A 15,691-nucleotide genomic window follows, 5' to 3' on the forward strand; every position below is an offset into this window, starting at 1 on the left:
CAGTGGGTAGAGGGTGCTGGGGACTCTAGGTTAGGGCTGCTTTAGCAGTTCAGCTGGCACAAGGAGTAGTGTCCCCAGATACCAATTGGCCAGGCCCCAAAAGCTCCTGAGAGCAAGTAGCCTTGTGTTGCTTGCCAGGGCAGCTTTTTATACTGCTGGGCCAGCACAGGGCAGGTTTTTATATTGCTGGGGCCAACGCAGATGCTGGCCCCAGCCTTTAGCTCCCCCTGGATCCAGGAGGAGCTGGGCATGGTCATTTTGCCCCAAGTGGCACAACTTTCCCCAAGCCAAAGTGAATGTCTTGGCATGTGCGGTAAGGCAAAAATCCCTGGCAAACTTGTACTGCTCCTATCTGAGCAGCTGCAAGCGCACATGCCTGCATGTGTGGATGTGCCCAGAGGGTTAAGTGTCTCAAATATGTGGGAGCACATGGATCTTCAGCTCCTGGCTATGGTGGCCAGTTAAGGAGTTACACTGTTAGTTTGGGGTCCATATTCCACTAAAGGGAAGAGCTTTAGAGTAGGGTACAGAGTGGGGAAATGTGGATTTAATAAAAGGATGCTTTTCAGTTTTCTCTGTATTCCCACAACATAACCACTAAACACTTCAGGGAAATCAAAGTGCTGTTCCAGCACTTTCTGTTTTGGATCTATCACACTACCATTACTTTGTATTGTGACTCTTTATCCTGATTATTCCCTCTCCACCCTTCCAGAAAGTGTGTTACCATCCCTTGGAATTATTTTCTAAGCAATGTAGGGTAGCAGTGTTGCATTGGGGGGCAGGTGTGTCAGGGTTTGATGCATTAATGTGACATTGTTCTCTGTTGTACATTCTCTACAGTTTTATCAAGATTGAATACAGATTTGCAAACATTTATTTCCTGAGCAAAGCAGGAAAGCTTAAAATGAGAAAACAAATGTCTTATACTTCAGGAACCTTTCTGTGATTTCCAGATTTTTGTGTGTCAGGTTGGAAGGGCTTGTGAATTCTGTGGAGACTGCATACTTTGCCACTGTGGTATTAGTAAACACTGTACCTTGATACTTAAGAAAAAGTAGAAAACTGAAATGATGGTATCTCTGTTGATGAGGGGGGAAAATGAGTTGGGGATTCTTAGGGTTAAAACAGAGATGAATTGGGCTTTCTTTCTCAGTAGGAGAACAGGGGTGTTTCAGCTTCTGTGATATGAAAGGTCTCGTACTTTTTCTCTCTCATTTTTAGTGCTGCTCGAAGCCCTCAAGAAGAATGAACAGCCATCAAATGGCCAGTCTCAGTCCCGGGAGTCTACAAATCCCCATTTCAGGAAAATGAGTGGAGACTTCCCATCAGCCAATGGGGAGGCAGGTGGGGAGAGTAGCAAAGGTTACACCCAGGACCAGGTGGATGCAGTTAAGAGGTAAGCAGCCACTGTTGCATGGTTTAACCCTTCATAGGACAAAGGAGTTATTTCTCAGACTCATTAACATCCACCCCAATGTTTGTTTGGTCTCATCTAACACCAGTGTGTTCTCCAGAGTATTTCAAAGGCATCCAGAACTTTCAGAAGTACAAAGTCTTGAATGACCGGGGAGCAGCATGTAGTGTGTGTAGCTATGAGGAAACCCAGCTAACCTTGATATTTTTGGTGAACTGAGGTTGTGAAACAGATTTATATTACAAACTTGTTAGCAGGATTTTATAGCTCTGGCTAGACTTGGATGTAGCTTGGATAAAGTTTCCCCCTATATACATGTAGAGTGGCTAGGACAGGGACTTAAATCTCTACTTTGAGATAATAGGATATAAATTTGTAGTGCCTGGTGGTACTCTTGATTACACAGCCTAATTCAATAAGAACTACCACATCAGTACCATTGGCAAACTCAGTTTTTGAGATATGCAAAACTCCAGCTGAATGTTTTGAAATAAATTTGCCTGACAGATGCAATAATTAGTTTTCTAAATAGTAGTATATTTTCTTGCATACCGTATTCCTCAAAACACACACCTTGTTTTGGGAAGGCAAAATAAAGAGAAAACATTTCTTCTAGAGGAATATGAGAAAGAACCCAAGTTTGCAATCTCAGGAGCTAAAACTGAGTAAATGAAAATTTAGAGAAGCACATTAACTTCATCTGTGATTTTAGAATGATGAAAAGTTGATGTATTCAAAGTCAAGACGTTTCCTTGGCTCAAACTAACTGCCCTTGTCACCTCATCTCTTCAACTTCTAGGGTAAAACAGTGTAAAGATTACTATGAAATTCTGGGAGTAAACAGAGAAGCCTCTGATGAGGACCTGAAAAAGGCTTACCGAAAACTAGCACTGAAATTTCACCCAGATAAGAACCATGCACCAGGTGCTACAGAGGCATTTAAAGGTAAAGCATGTTTTCTGTATGATGAGCTGTACTTAATCACTAGTTGACAGTGGTATATTTGGGCTGGCAGAAAGTCTAAATGCTGCAACCTCAGCCAAAAATTCCTAAAACAATAAATGAACTTTAGGTTGGATTGTTAAAAATAATGAAGACAGCCAGCAGTAAAGGGTAAGGGTAGTGGAAAGGTGCTCCAGCCAACCACTAGTTCCAGGTTTCTTTTTTGGGGGCTACTTTTAGTACTAGCAAAACATAACAAAAGTTTCAAATAATACTAGCATGGAGTAACAAGGACTTGTCCCACTTTCTACCAGGAAGAAGGGAGAAAGCAAACACTTGTAAGTAGCTATTCCTACCTATACTTTAGGCCTCCTGCCAGATAACTGGGAAGCAACTTCCTTCTGTGGTTTACCTTGACCCTTATTTTCCTCACGAGCAGGAGGCATGTTCCATTTACCTTTTGTCACGTATCTTGTCTGGGACTGCAACTCCATGCACTCCAACAGATCTCAAAGTGCTAACCCTTGGAACAAGGTGTTGGGATGCATCCAAGGACCAGCAAACCCGTTAGACAGTTATTTGTGTTTCTAACCAATAAGTAGTGTAAGGAGTCAGCTCTTGGAGTAGTAGCCCTTTGTTGCTTGTAACTGCAGACATATGGAAGAGTCCTGCTATACTGACTACAGGGTTTGCAAATGGTTTAACTAATTAACAAAAGAAAAAAATTATTGGAGAAATTGTCTAGCAAAAAATTGCCCTTTTCAGAACTGGCATCAGAGAAGCCAATTACACCGTTTAAATTCTACCACCCAGTGAACATTCTAGCCAGCCAGGTAATATGGATCCAGATTTTGCGGCAGATGCTCAATGATAGTCGCATACAATACCCACAAATTCCTATATAGAAATCTAGGTGATAGACTGCAATGTGTGACTCAATCAGTTATGCAAGGAGCACTAATCAAGCTTTAAAAAGATCACAAATTACTTAAAATTGTAAACAGACTCATTCTTAGGTCCTATGTATGTCCTCAAAATGGACGTTTCGTGGGTAAGGAGATCTCTTAAACTGGAATATTTTTCCGTGAAAAGCCTGGTCAGTTTGACAATTTAAAACTAGACTAAAACAAAGCACTAATAAATACAGTAGGAAACAGTCCTACATTCTCAGAATTTCGTGCTAGGTAACTGAATAATTCTCTTTCCTCTCAAGTTTAATGATGCCTAACATCTTCCTCTGTATTACAGTTGCATCTTTCATTTATGTCAAGGTTTTACCAGAAGGAACTAGGAGGCTTTCATTGTTGAGTTTCAGTGACTTTTGCCTGGTGATCATGATTACTCTGTAATCAACTGTGAGTCAGGTAAATCCCTGGTATCACCCAAGTGAAATCAGCAGAGTTACATGAAAGTTGAGTTTGGCCCATTATGATAAACTCTGTAGAAAGATGTAATTTATTAAGGAAAACACACTTACTCTGAACTAGCATTAAAACTTGCTTAGGTCACAAATTTGGAAATTGTTGCAAATTCATTCTGAGCTCAGAATCAAGCTGGGTGGGTTATTTATTATTTATTTAATGTTCTCAGAAGCACCTCTCAAACTGCACAGAAAACAGTGAGCTTGCACATTTATCATAGAGGGCATAATCTGGTCTGCAGAAAGGTTATCACTGGTGGTTATAGGTAAAATAGAAGCTACCCAGTTTGATCCTGAGCTGAGGGTGAGTGTCCATGGGTAAATGTTAGAAAACCTGGATCTTTATTTGCAAACTTTGCAAATTTCATGTAGCAAAAAACCCAGAGAACTACTTGATGCCACTCTGGAGAATGGAACTCTGTTTATATAGCACGTCCAATTCTAGCCAGGTAGCTTGGGAGTGATATAAGTGAGGCTTCAATGTGCATAAGGAGGAACTCTATTTTGAAGTGTGTGTGTTGTTATATTATTTGATAGCTGGGCAAGTGTTTCATATTGGCATAAATTCAGTAGCAAAAATCTGATATGGGGTTTGTTCAGTCCTCTTAAGCCTTAAATCTCTGACTAAAAAATGTGTTACCATAAGCAAATAGTACGCTGACCCTGCAGTTACCTGTGAGAGCTTTTTCTGTGCTTTTGGGTCTAGATTAAATCAACATGTATACATAGACATCCACCTAGTGCTCACCATTAAGCTTTCTTCAGTAGTTTACTCTTCAGTCCTTGCAAAGTGGCAAAAGGCAGGTTTCTTCACCTGCAGTCTTAAGTAATCCTATTTACTGAAGGCTTTGACAAGAGTTGCATATCAAACTTTGGTGTACTAAGCAAGGTGCACTTTATCCTGCATTGCAGAACCGTCTGCTGTAATGTTATCTCTCCTTAGATCCCTGTCTCACTGGTTCTCCAGTCCATTTTGCCCCTTATTAGCACCTACTTCACAGTGCCTGCTGACATCTATCTGTTTGGTTCCAAAGGGGAACTGTGCAGTGCTTTGGAGATTCTAGTTAGTTTTTTCCTAGTATTGATGTATTAGCTGATGCCTTGACAGAGTCTACATTTTATCTTGAGACTGTCTTATTTCATAGTTGCAATACCCCACTCTCTGTCTTGGAGTTGGGTTGCATTACTAGCTTTGGCTTACCTGGACCACTTTTTGCTAGACTTATGTTCAACATAAGAAGCTTTTTAGACTTTGTCAATAAAAATATATGTTGTGGACAAAACCCAGACATCAAATTATTCCACTTGAGTTACTTAACAATGTTGTTTGCACTCTGAACAGTTAGAATAGCCTAATTTGCTGGCAGCTGACTTTTCTAGCACAGCTTCACATTTGAGTTGTGTGCACTAGTTAACATTTATTCTTAAAGCGATCACTTATTAATATTACACCTTCTACCTTCCAAATCTTGGTTCTAAAAAGAAACTTAAGGCTGAACCTGGTAGTAAAAGATCTGAATCTTAGAGCTTGTCTACATAGGAAAGTTTTATCATTTATACATCTAGTATAACTAATTTTCCCATCTCTTCCCTCACTTTTTTTTTTAATGAGTTAGGTCCAGTACAGATATTCTCCTCCCTAATAAGTATCATGCAGAGACTCCCAGGCAGGTTACTAGTGAGGGGAAATGATGGATCGATACATGTAAAGAAAAGAAAATGGAAATGTAGAAATGGTTAAACAACAAATAAGCATTTGTACAGGATGGTTAGTCAGGTGAGAGAGAAGGAGGGCCATCAGGAGAAGTGACTGGGGTTGAGTTTCAGTACTTTTCCATTGTCACAATGCCAGTTAGCCTGCATAATTTTTCCTCTTCCTTCTTGCCTATGGAAATTTTTCTTGGACTTTTAGTCTGCAGTGCACTGGACTTTTATCCTACCATTCTATATTTGGGTCATGATGTGACTTCTTCAGTTATGCTTTTAGCTAATAAACATCAAATGCTGTAGTACCATCTCATTTTTTCCCCAAATAAAACCATACTTTAACTTACTGGTTTTCATGGTTTAATAGATTGATGTGGAAATTAGTTCTTAGTTGATTTTTTTTAATTAGCCTTGAGCAAACTTCAGCAAACTTCTAGTTTCTGCTTCATCTGAAGGATTCCTTTGTAGACCCAATATCTGTTTGGCATTGCATTTGGGTAGTCTTGGTTTGCACTGTTTGAGTTAATAGCCTGGTTCTTTTGTTTTGTCCACATTCATCATATAGATACAATGGGTGTCAATGTTTGGGGTGTTTAGTACTCTTTTAAGAAGGGTGGTTGGCTGATACTCTAATCTGTATCATGAAGCACAGGATCTGCCAGTTTGCTAGCCAAAGAGTTCTTCAGGAGGCTTAGGGTATATTATTACTAGGAGAAAGAGGCTAATAATTTCCCTATTGCCAATATTTCAGCCATTGGTAATGCATATGCAGTGTTGAGCAACGCAGAAAAGAGGAAGCAGTATGACCAGTTTGGAGATGAGAAACTCAACCCTACACGACATGGACACAGTCATGCAGATTTTCACCGTGGATTTGAAGCTGACATCTCACCTGAAGATCTCTTCAACATGTTCTTTGGTGGTGGTTTTCCTTCTAGTAAGCCTATCAAGTCCATTAATATATTCTGTGGGATCTGATACAGGGCAGATTTCACTCATCTACTTTTCTAGCCCTCCTTTTGACAGAAGTTCAGTGAAAGTTTATTTGGCAACATAAGGGTGGGAGTGGGCACTCTGTTCCTTTTGGCAGCCTAGCTTGATGAGAATGACTAAAACTTCTAAGCTTCCAAAATTAAGTTTTGAGCTCTGAAAACCTTACACATGATAGAGTTATACAACCAGCAGGCAGCATCAACAGAGCTAAATTTCTTAGGAGTAATTCATTGCATGCTGATCACATTGGCCTTTTTTCAGTTTGGGCTTGAACATTTTTAAACAACTTTTATGCCGCTTAAAAAATCCTATTTTTAGTTGGTATTTTTCTCCAAAAATTAAAACTCTTCTCACTTGCTGTTCTGCACAACGTAAATACTGAAACCAGTAGGTATCAAATTCTAGTTCTTTCACCCTATTTTTCTATCATTCATAACAAATAATCCAAAATACTTATTCCTAGAAAATAAATTAAATTTGTTCAAAATGAAATTACCTTTATATTTTGCATATATAAACTGATGAGGAAAAGAGTTTTTGCTATAATCCTCCATGATCATTAGTCACCATTAAAATCAGTTTATTTAGACAAGATACAGATTTAATTTAAATTTGAAAACAAATTATTTTCCAGAGAAAAGTCCCCACGCCACTTATCTCCTAACATGCCCTGGATAATCAGAGAAGTAAATACATTGGATTCTGGCATATAAACTACATTAGTAACTATAACCCTAACTAATGGTAAAAGAAGTACTCAGGGAAACAATGAAATATTAAGTACTTACAGGGGTGCTATATTCATTTTAATTTCTATAACAGTGACATTTGATGGAAGGAAGCCTCTGGGCTATTGAATGCTGATATAGTTATAACTTCTACTTGTATTACGTTATGAATTAAAAACAGGCTAGTGGTAACTTTTAAATATTCAAATCTAGTTTGGTAAGTAGTAGGAATTCTGTCTGCTTAATTACAAAAAGGCAACCATTTTTCTATTTGTCAGACTAAGAAAATTGCACATTATATATACACACACCTTTTAAAAAAAAAAATCTAAATTTAAACCGTGCATGGTACTGAAGAGTCTTGTACAGTGTTTCTCTACCCCCTGATATCCTCCAGTGGAGCCCTGCAATCACCACCAATTAGGTTTCAAGGAAATATGTTTGGTACTTTCCCATCTTGAGAATAAGTCTCCTCTGGTAATACTGTTGTTTAATTTTGGAGTTTGCAAATCATTTTCTCCATTTTTATCTGACAGTGATTTCAAATTCTCCATCCAGATCCTTTCAGCAACCATTAAGGAGTTGTTCATCCTCACAGCCCAAGGTCACTCTTCAACCAGCCATGTCAAATAAGCTAATAAAAGGCACCTCCATTATTGTTTTTTTAGGGAGACACTGCAGTTAGTGCCTGGTGGCAAAACTTGATACATTGTTACAAGTTCTTTTTAGTGAAAATTCTGAATTTCACTGTGGTTTGTTAGTGCCTAATGTGTCCAGATGTTGCATTTTTATCAGGCAGGATACAATAGAATGCGCTTGATTATTTTGTTTTTCATCACCCCTCAGCTAGCTGATAACAGTATCAAGGTGTTCTGGGCTCCTCTTAATAGGTTTATTTTCCCACAGGTAATGTTCATGTGTACAGCAATGGCAGGATGCGATATACCTACCATCAGAGGCAGGACAGGAGAGAACATCAGGGTGATGTAAGTAGAGAGGACAGCAGGGTGACGAAAGGCTGAGGAGAAAGAAAAAGGGTTTTTTCATATTTGAAAACCAACAAAATTGCTTGTACCCATTGTATTAAACTATTCTAGACAAGTAAGGGCAACTTTCTAGTGCCGTGGCAACTGAATTTGCTTGAGAGTTTACATTGGAGTTTCCTGTTCTATTTACTGACAGTTGTATTCGTATGGCTTTCATACATATACTGGCACAACACTTCAGACTGGATCCCATTTAAACAATGAGATTAAATGTTGTTTTCTGTTTAAATATAGCATCCAGAAATACAGCATTAGTACGTGGTGACTGCACTTTTAATTAAGTATAAACTAAAGTTTGGGTTTTTTTCTACTTAAACCCTAGGGTCATAGAACAGTAGGGCTGAGCAGGGAACTCAGGAAGTCATCTGGTCCAGGGGTCAGCAAGGTTTAAGAAGGGCAAACTTGTGACCCAGCCATTACCACAGGCCACTGATTTCCTATGTGGTGCCACAGCCCTTTCTGCTCTGTGCAAGGACTGCTCTTGACATTGGCAGTGACAAGTACAGGCTGCAGTAGTAAGCACGCGGCTGCTGGGTGCTGTGCAGGGGATGCTGCACAGGGTAGAGAAAGTGCCTCTGTCACCATGTGCTACTGAACCCTGTCACCACAAGCTAAATCAGATCTCTTTACATGCTGGATCCAGCCCAGGGGGCAGAGGTTGCCAACTCCGGATCTAGTCTAACCCCCAAACAGGATCATACCACTCTAAACCGTCACAGACAAGCGGTTGTCTAACCTGCTCCTAAAAATTTCCAAGGATGGAGCTTATACAACCTCTCTAGGTACTCTGTTCCAGTACCTAACCACTCTCATAGTAAACATTCTTCCTAATATCCAATGTAAATTTCCCTTGCTGCAATTCAAGACAGTTGCTCCTTGTCCTGTCCCCTGTGGGCACTGAGTATAGTCTGCTACCATCCTCTTTATTATAACTACCCTTTTGGCATTTGAAGACTGTTACCATATTCCCCCTCAGTGTTTTCTAGACAAAATAATCCCAGACAGTTTCCCAAACCTCTGATCATCTTTGTTCTTCTCCACTGGACTCTTTCTAATTTGTCCAGGTCTGAATTCCAAAATATTCACCTGCCTTACACTTCAGTCCTCACAGCATCTGCACCCATTCCTCCTTATTTCGTTAGCCAAAATGTGGTGTTTCCAAGAATTACCATGCAGTGGTGTTTCATCAGGGCTGTTTGAAGCTGTGTTTATCCAAGAATGCCGGGAAAACAAAGAAAGTCATTTGAAAGTGGACAGTCAAAATACTTGACCTGTTCAGGGGGTTTTGCAAAGCTGTACATTCCCAGGCATTTTTTTGTAACTAAACCTGTACACTGCATCAGCTCACTGAAAATCCAAAGCAGGAAATTAGGGACCTCCAGATCATTAGCACAAAGAGATTGAGAATTAAGGATGTAAACATCTGTCTTTTTCTGGCCCTGATTCCTGTCTGAACTCTTAAGCTTCTTAGTATCATAGAGCAGTAGGGTTGGAAGGCACCTCAGGAGGACAGCTAGTCCCAAACCCCTGCTCAAAGCAGGATTGTCACTGACTAAACCCTTCCAGGCAAGTGAGAGAGTTCTTCCTAATATCCAACTTAAATTTTCCTTGCTGCAATTTGAAACCATTGTTCCTTGTTCTGTCCCCTGCAGCCCTGTAGTTCATCCCATTCCTCCTTATAACCAGCCTTCGGGTATTTGAAGACTTTTATCAAATTGCCCCTCAGTCTTCTCTTCTGCAAACTAAATAATCCTAGTTCTTTCAGCCTATCCTTATAAATCATCTTACCCTTACCCCCCTCCAAGTGTCTGCATCTCAAATTCTCAACCCAACTTGGTGTTATCTGCAAATTTGCTAAGTGTGCACTCAATCCCAAATCATTAAGATATTAAACAACACCAGACCTAGGACAGACCCTTTTAATCTAAAATTCCAGTGTCATTATCTTTCTGATTGGGTAGAACTTTAATTAGCCAAGGAAGGCACTTCATAGAAATGTTGAACTACTTCTGTACCTCCTTCTCTTATGGAGGTCTCTCCAGCATTCTCTGTCCCCTCTGGGTAGGGAAATGGGGTGGGAGGTGGGGGGAGAGAGAGAGCAGCCATGGATCTAACCCAAGTCTTTTTCATGGCTTTGAAGGCCTTTAACCTTTGGGATGATCTACAGTATATTCAGAGAAAAGGCAATTGTGTTTCCTTTCTTAAGCTTAATGAAACAGTTGTTCTAGACTAGAATGAGAGGGAATCCAAGATTTGAAACAGATATGGTTTGGTAGATTAGTAAACAGAAAGCACATTCTATCTAATGCTGTGGTACCGATTTCTGTAGACTGAGTTAGAATATGAAAAATGCATCAGCAAATGCTCTTTAATATATATGCTGTTATATAAGATTAATGTAAACCATTCCAAACTCTCTCTCAAAATGAGGGTGCACAGGGGTGAGCTAGAAGACCTTGGTTTTTACAAGTATATTTCCAAAGTAGTGACTACCATTAGTACTAGGAAGAGTCACTGGGCAGGGAACTTCTCTTAAACTGTTTTGAAAATGTGCCCTCAACATTCTTTGTTCTTTTTAACTTTGTAGAAGAGTGAGTCCCACTGTGCATTTGAGTCACATGCACATCTCCTGCTAACATCAATAGGAGCAAGGGCACAATACAGCTGAGTTTGGTGGGGGAGGGAGACAAGGGGGAGATGTTCAATAAATCTGTGCTTGTAAATGAATTGATGACATTCCAGTGTGTATTTCTGTTATCCCTCAGGGTGGCCTTGGCTTGTTTGTCCAGCTGATGCCTATTCTTATCCTGATCATTGTGTCAGCTCTCAGCCAGATGATGGTCTCCAGTCCACCTTACAGCTTGAGCCACAGACCGTTAGTACCCACTATTTTAATACATAACTTGGGCTGGGAGCATGGGGAGGGGTTTGAAATGAGAACAGGCATACTAGTAGTTTGGATTTTTGTGTGTTTTCCATTTGGGTGTGCTTTATTCCTCTTTTCCTAGTATGCTACTGCGTTGCAGAGGTGATTTTAACATTACATGCTGTTTCCTGGTTGTTGAAAAGGATGACACTGAGGTCTATCATTACCACTGAGCATAGCCAGGAAATCAGTTCATTAAAAGAAACTTCTCCAGCCATGTTTTTTTTCACTCTTGGTAGATCTTGGCTGTAAGAGACCATGGCATTTTTCAGGTCTCTTCATCACCAAAGATTATTTCTGTTTGGCAGAACATGTGTAATCTTAGAACTGCTGAGATGAGAAGAATATTCTGGGATCTATCTGAACTTGCTGTAAGGTCTAGCAAACAAAGCTGAGACAAAAGGCTTCTTACTTGGGTGATGAATGCAGAGAATCCTTGAGATTCTCTTGTAATGTTCAGTTCAGGGCCATGGATCCTGCAAGCCACATGTCAGAACCCCAGAGGGTTCTAGAGCCATTCATTGTAAAGTATCACACTTTTCACTGGGACACGAAGGACACAAGTGTGAAATTGGGTGTGTTGCACAGGCTTTATGTTCACCTTCAATCACCTCTTCTATCCAAGTAAAGATCAAAGATGGCGATACAGTGATGTCTAGCAAAATGCTAGGTATACTGGAGGGAGCTGTCCTGCACTTAGGTCTGGATTAAATGACTTCAGAGAGCTCTAACCAAATACAGGTGCTAGATTCAGGTGAGTTCTGTGGGTAGTATCAAAAGCCTTGTTTAGCTTGTAATACAGACAACAATTTCAATGTTCTCCATGGAAACATTGGAGTATTTTACCTCCAGGACAAGATGTATAAATAGAGTAAACAAAGAACTGTTACAGAATTGCTCATCATTGTGAAACAATCTAAATAAATTTGTAGAGAAATAACCCTTTCCTAATCCAATGACCATAGGGAACTTCATCAGTTAATACCAGTGAATGTTTAGAGCACTGGGAAAGCCCGAATGCCAACTGGTGTTAAACCCTGTAATTAGAGTTTTCCAAACAGTTCTGTAACAGCTAAATCCTTATCATGATAACTCTGGCTGGAAAGTGTATTACATTTCATGTTATAGATGTGGTCTAAAATCTGACCAGAAGCTCAAAACCTAGAGCATAGGGCATCAGACATGTTCAAATATAGCACTTTGCTAAATTTAAAAGTTTGTGGGTTATTCCAAGTATTTTACACCTGAATTTGGGGAGGAAAACAGGTGGTGTGGGAATGTAAGCCATGCTTCTTAATGGGCATAGTTTGAGAAAGGAATGTAGACTGTATTACTGTTTTAGTCCCTATATGTGCATCATGTTCATGTGGCTATGAATGTATTGTGCATTTTAAAAGTGTTTTTCAAGTTTTTAACTTTCCAAGGTCCCTATCTGGACATCAGTTTGCCCTTCTAGAGAATTGCAGCTGCCAAAGATCTCAGTCAAGAGTAGCACACAAATAGAAATTGGGAAGGTTGCTCCCACAGTTGTACTTCAGCTATAGGGTTTTTATTCCCACCAGGGGAAGAAGCAGGTTTTATTTGACTTCTTCATTAGAAGAGGTGGTGCCATTTACTTATTGAAAATAAAAAGCCCTGTTTGCAAAGTCTGCAATGAAGCATGGACAAATAAGTGATGATTATAAACCTGCCTTGTAGTAAAATGGGTTATAACAGGGGTCACAAGCCCTTTGGTGGGATAGGCCAGAATTTAAAACCCAGCCATTGCTGCAGGCCGGAAGTCTTTCCCCTTGCCCCTTCTGAGTGGTTAGCTGCCAGTTTCCCTGCGCCTCTGCAGCAAAGGGAAGCTCTGCAGGGATGACATAGTTCCTCAAGACTGATCCCCCATTTTGGATTGGAACCTCCACAAACCGCATTGGACCTCTTTGTGGGCTGAATGCAGTCCGTGGGTCATAGGTGCGCCTGTCCTACAGCGTCTCCCCATTTTGTCTTGAAAGTTGATGTTATTATTAACAACAAACAAATTGGTAGTTTTATTAGCTTCGTAAGGTCAATGCAAGGTTATATTAGTGTTCTTGATGGCTGGGTTGCATGTATTAGTCTCTTGGTACAGCAGTGGGGTGCCTGTGTATGCGTATGCGATGGTGTTGGAGTAATGTTGTAACTGAGATGGCCCAGAAATTATACACCAGGCAAGGATTTTTGTAAGTGATATCTTTTATTGGACTAACTGCACAGTTGGGCTAAAGTTAGGCATGGTTTCAAATGCAAGCTGTTATACACATACATTTGGAAGTTTTTCACGGGTAAATAAAAGGGGAATTGTAAGATAGTATTGTTATTGTAGGTGGGGGGTCCTTAGTTTCATTGATTAGACTCTGTTTGTGAGGTAAAGCCCTGAAAGAATCTGGCTTAACTTTTGGATTCCAGGCCAATTTGTGGGAATGATGGCTAGAATACCATGTTTTGACTTTTTACACTGGACCCATTTGATCAGATTCATTGAGAGAGTAAATAATACTGTAATGTTATTTTCATGACAATAGCAACAGTAAGAAGTTTTGTCCATATGTAGTGCACTGGTAGGGAGGTGTAAAAAACCTTTCAGTCAGTTGTGGGAGCTTAGTAGGATGTCATTCAACTATTGTCTTCTGACTCAACCATTGGAGGAGAAGGAACTCCTAGTCCCAGCCATTCCTTTGTCATCGAATTCCAACCCTTCAGTGCAGGGGAGCCCCCTTGGAGCTCTGCACATTTGGAAGGCCCACACTCAAGCTTAGCTGTTCAGAATTATTTTACTCTTCAAGTTAGTGTTTGGCTTTAGCCACTGTTTTTCACTTATCAAACTAAGATGCTGCTTGCAGGGGCACAGTATGTTTCCTGGCTCAGCATTGGCACTTGCTTCTGATTTCTGAGCTGCTTTCTCCACCCTGTCTGAGAGTACTGTGCTGAAGTGCCTTTGCATTGCCAAGGACAGAAAAAAGAACCAATCACCAAATCCTTGGGTTCATTCATGAGAAACAAATTAGACTTTTCATGCAGCAGGCAACAATGCCAGAAGAAAAGGCTTTCTGTTGTCTTGTTTGAGTAAAACTGAGCATGCAGAACAAAACCCTCTGGGTCAGTGGAGCTCTGGCAGTAATGTGCGAATGTATTGTGTGCCAGTAGGCGGTGCTGCTAGATTGCCTAAGAGCCTTCCCCACTTCATCACTTCTCATGAGAATATTACCTTTGCTATGGCTTCTGGGAGACGAGTGGAGACTGATGTAGTGATGATGACCAGGAGGTCAGAATGTGACTGAAAAACTGGAAGATTAAGATTACAAAATGCCACCATTGAGAATGAGAGAGGACCTCTAGAACTGACAGAAACACCCTTTTGTCATTCATTAAACTTCATAAATCTCCCTTGTGCAGTATTTTTCAATACCAAACCTTCTACTTGTTCTAATCTTTAAATCTATAACCCCTTGATAATTAGTTATTGCCTAGCGGCACATGCCCAGGTCATGTTCCTTGTGTAGCTTTAGGTGACAGGCTCCATGAAGCTCAGTAAACTAGGATCATAGGAAAGTGGGCGCATCTACATGAGACACTTTACTATGCAATAGACTAATCTACTGAGCAGTAAGGCATCATTGTGTGACTATGTACAGCAGCTACAGCACAGTGAATTAGGCTAATGCGTGGTTTTCTACTACCTGTAAATACAGGTAGTAGATTAACTGCACATTAGCTGCTGTGCAGTACTGCTCATGTAGACACTGACCAGAAACAAATTTGCTCCCTATCAGCCACACCAGCAGGGGCCACAGGGGACAAGGAAGTTCTCTGTCCCTGATCCTAGGGCTCCTGGCTCCCCCCAAGAGCTGGGAACCAATCAGCGCTAAGATGGGGTTGCTCTCTGCCTCCCCCATCCCAGTGCTGTGTGGCGCCCAGCTCCCCACAGTCCTGGTGCTGCTTGGCTCTCAGCTCCTGGCAAGCTGTCTGGGGAGCTTTCTGCTTCCCCACTCAGCCAGGGCCTCTCCAGCAGCTATCCTGCTTCTGGGGCAACTACCAGGGAGTCCCCTGCTGGGCAGGGATTCCCACAGGAGCTGGGAGCCAAGCAGCCCAGCAGGGGTCTTGCCAGGACCTGTCCAGCAGGGCAAGTTCCAGAAGTGGGACAGCTCCCAGTGATCCCCCTGCTGGGTGGGGGTTTGCTGGCAGCCGGGGGCACCCTGCCCAGCCTAGGGCTCACTGGCTACTGCCCTGGAAGTGGGACAGGTCCCAGCTAGTTCTCTTCTGGGCAGAGAATCCCCACTCAACACGGGGCTGGCTGGCAGCTTCCTTTTTATTCCCTGTGAGCCCCCTGCTGGGTGGGGAAGCCCTACTGGCGGCTCGCTGGTGTCCCAGTGTGCGCAGGGCAGAAAACCTCTTCTGGTTGCAGTGGCAGCTGTCTCCCAGCCCTGTGGCTTTGCCTGGAGGGCACAGGGCAGTAGAGCTGGGGGGCGGGGGAGGGGGCGGGCAAGGGGT

The 15,691-nt window shown here is 41.4% G+C and overlaps 1 protein-coding gene across 1 annotated transcript in view; it reads left to right on the forward strand.

The window, feature by feature from the left end:
- DNAJB12 (DnaJ heat shock protein family (Hsp40) member B12) overlaps nt 1–15,691 on the forward strand; it is a 42,349-nt gene that overhangs the window by 19,922 nt on the left and 6,736 nt on the right. The window contains exons 2-6 of the mRNA XM_019507796.1: nt 1,225–1,399; nt 2,217–2,362; nt 6,238–6,423; nt 8,114–8,193; nt 11,019–11,128. Of these exons, the coding sequence (XP_019363341.1) occupies nt 1,225–1,399; nt 2,217–2,362; nt 6,238–6,423; nt 8,114–8,193; nt 11,019–11,128 (697 nt within the window). The remainder of the gene's footprint in view (nt 1–1,224; nt 1,400–2,216; nt 2,363–6,237; nt 6,424–8,113; nt 8,194–11,018; nt 11,129–15,691) is intronic.

Source organism: Gavialis gangeticus, unplaced genomic scaffold, assembly GCF_001723915.1.
Source record: "Gavialis gangeticus isolate Ggan-Ray unplaced genomic scaffold, GavGan_comp1, whole genome shotgun sequence".
NCBI classification, from domain to species: domain Eukaryota; kingdom Metazoa; phylum Chordata; order Crocodylia; family Gavialidae; genus Gavialis; species Gavialis gangeticus.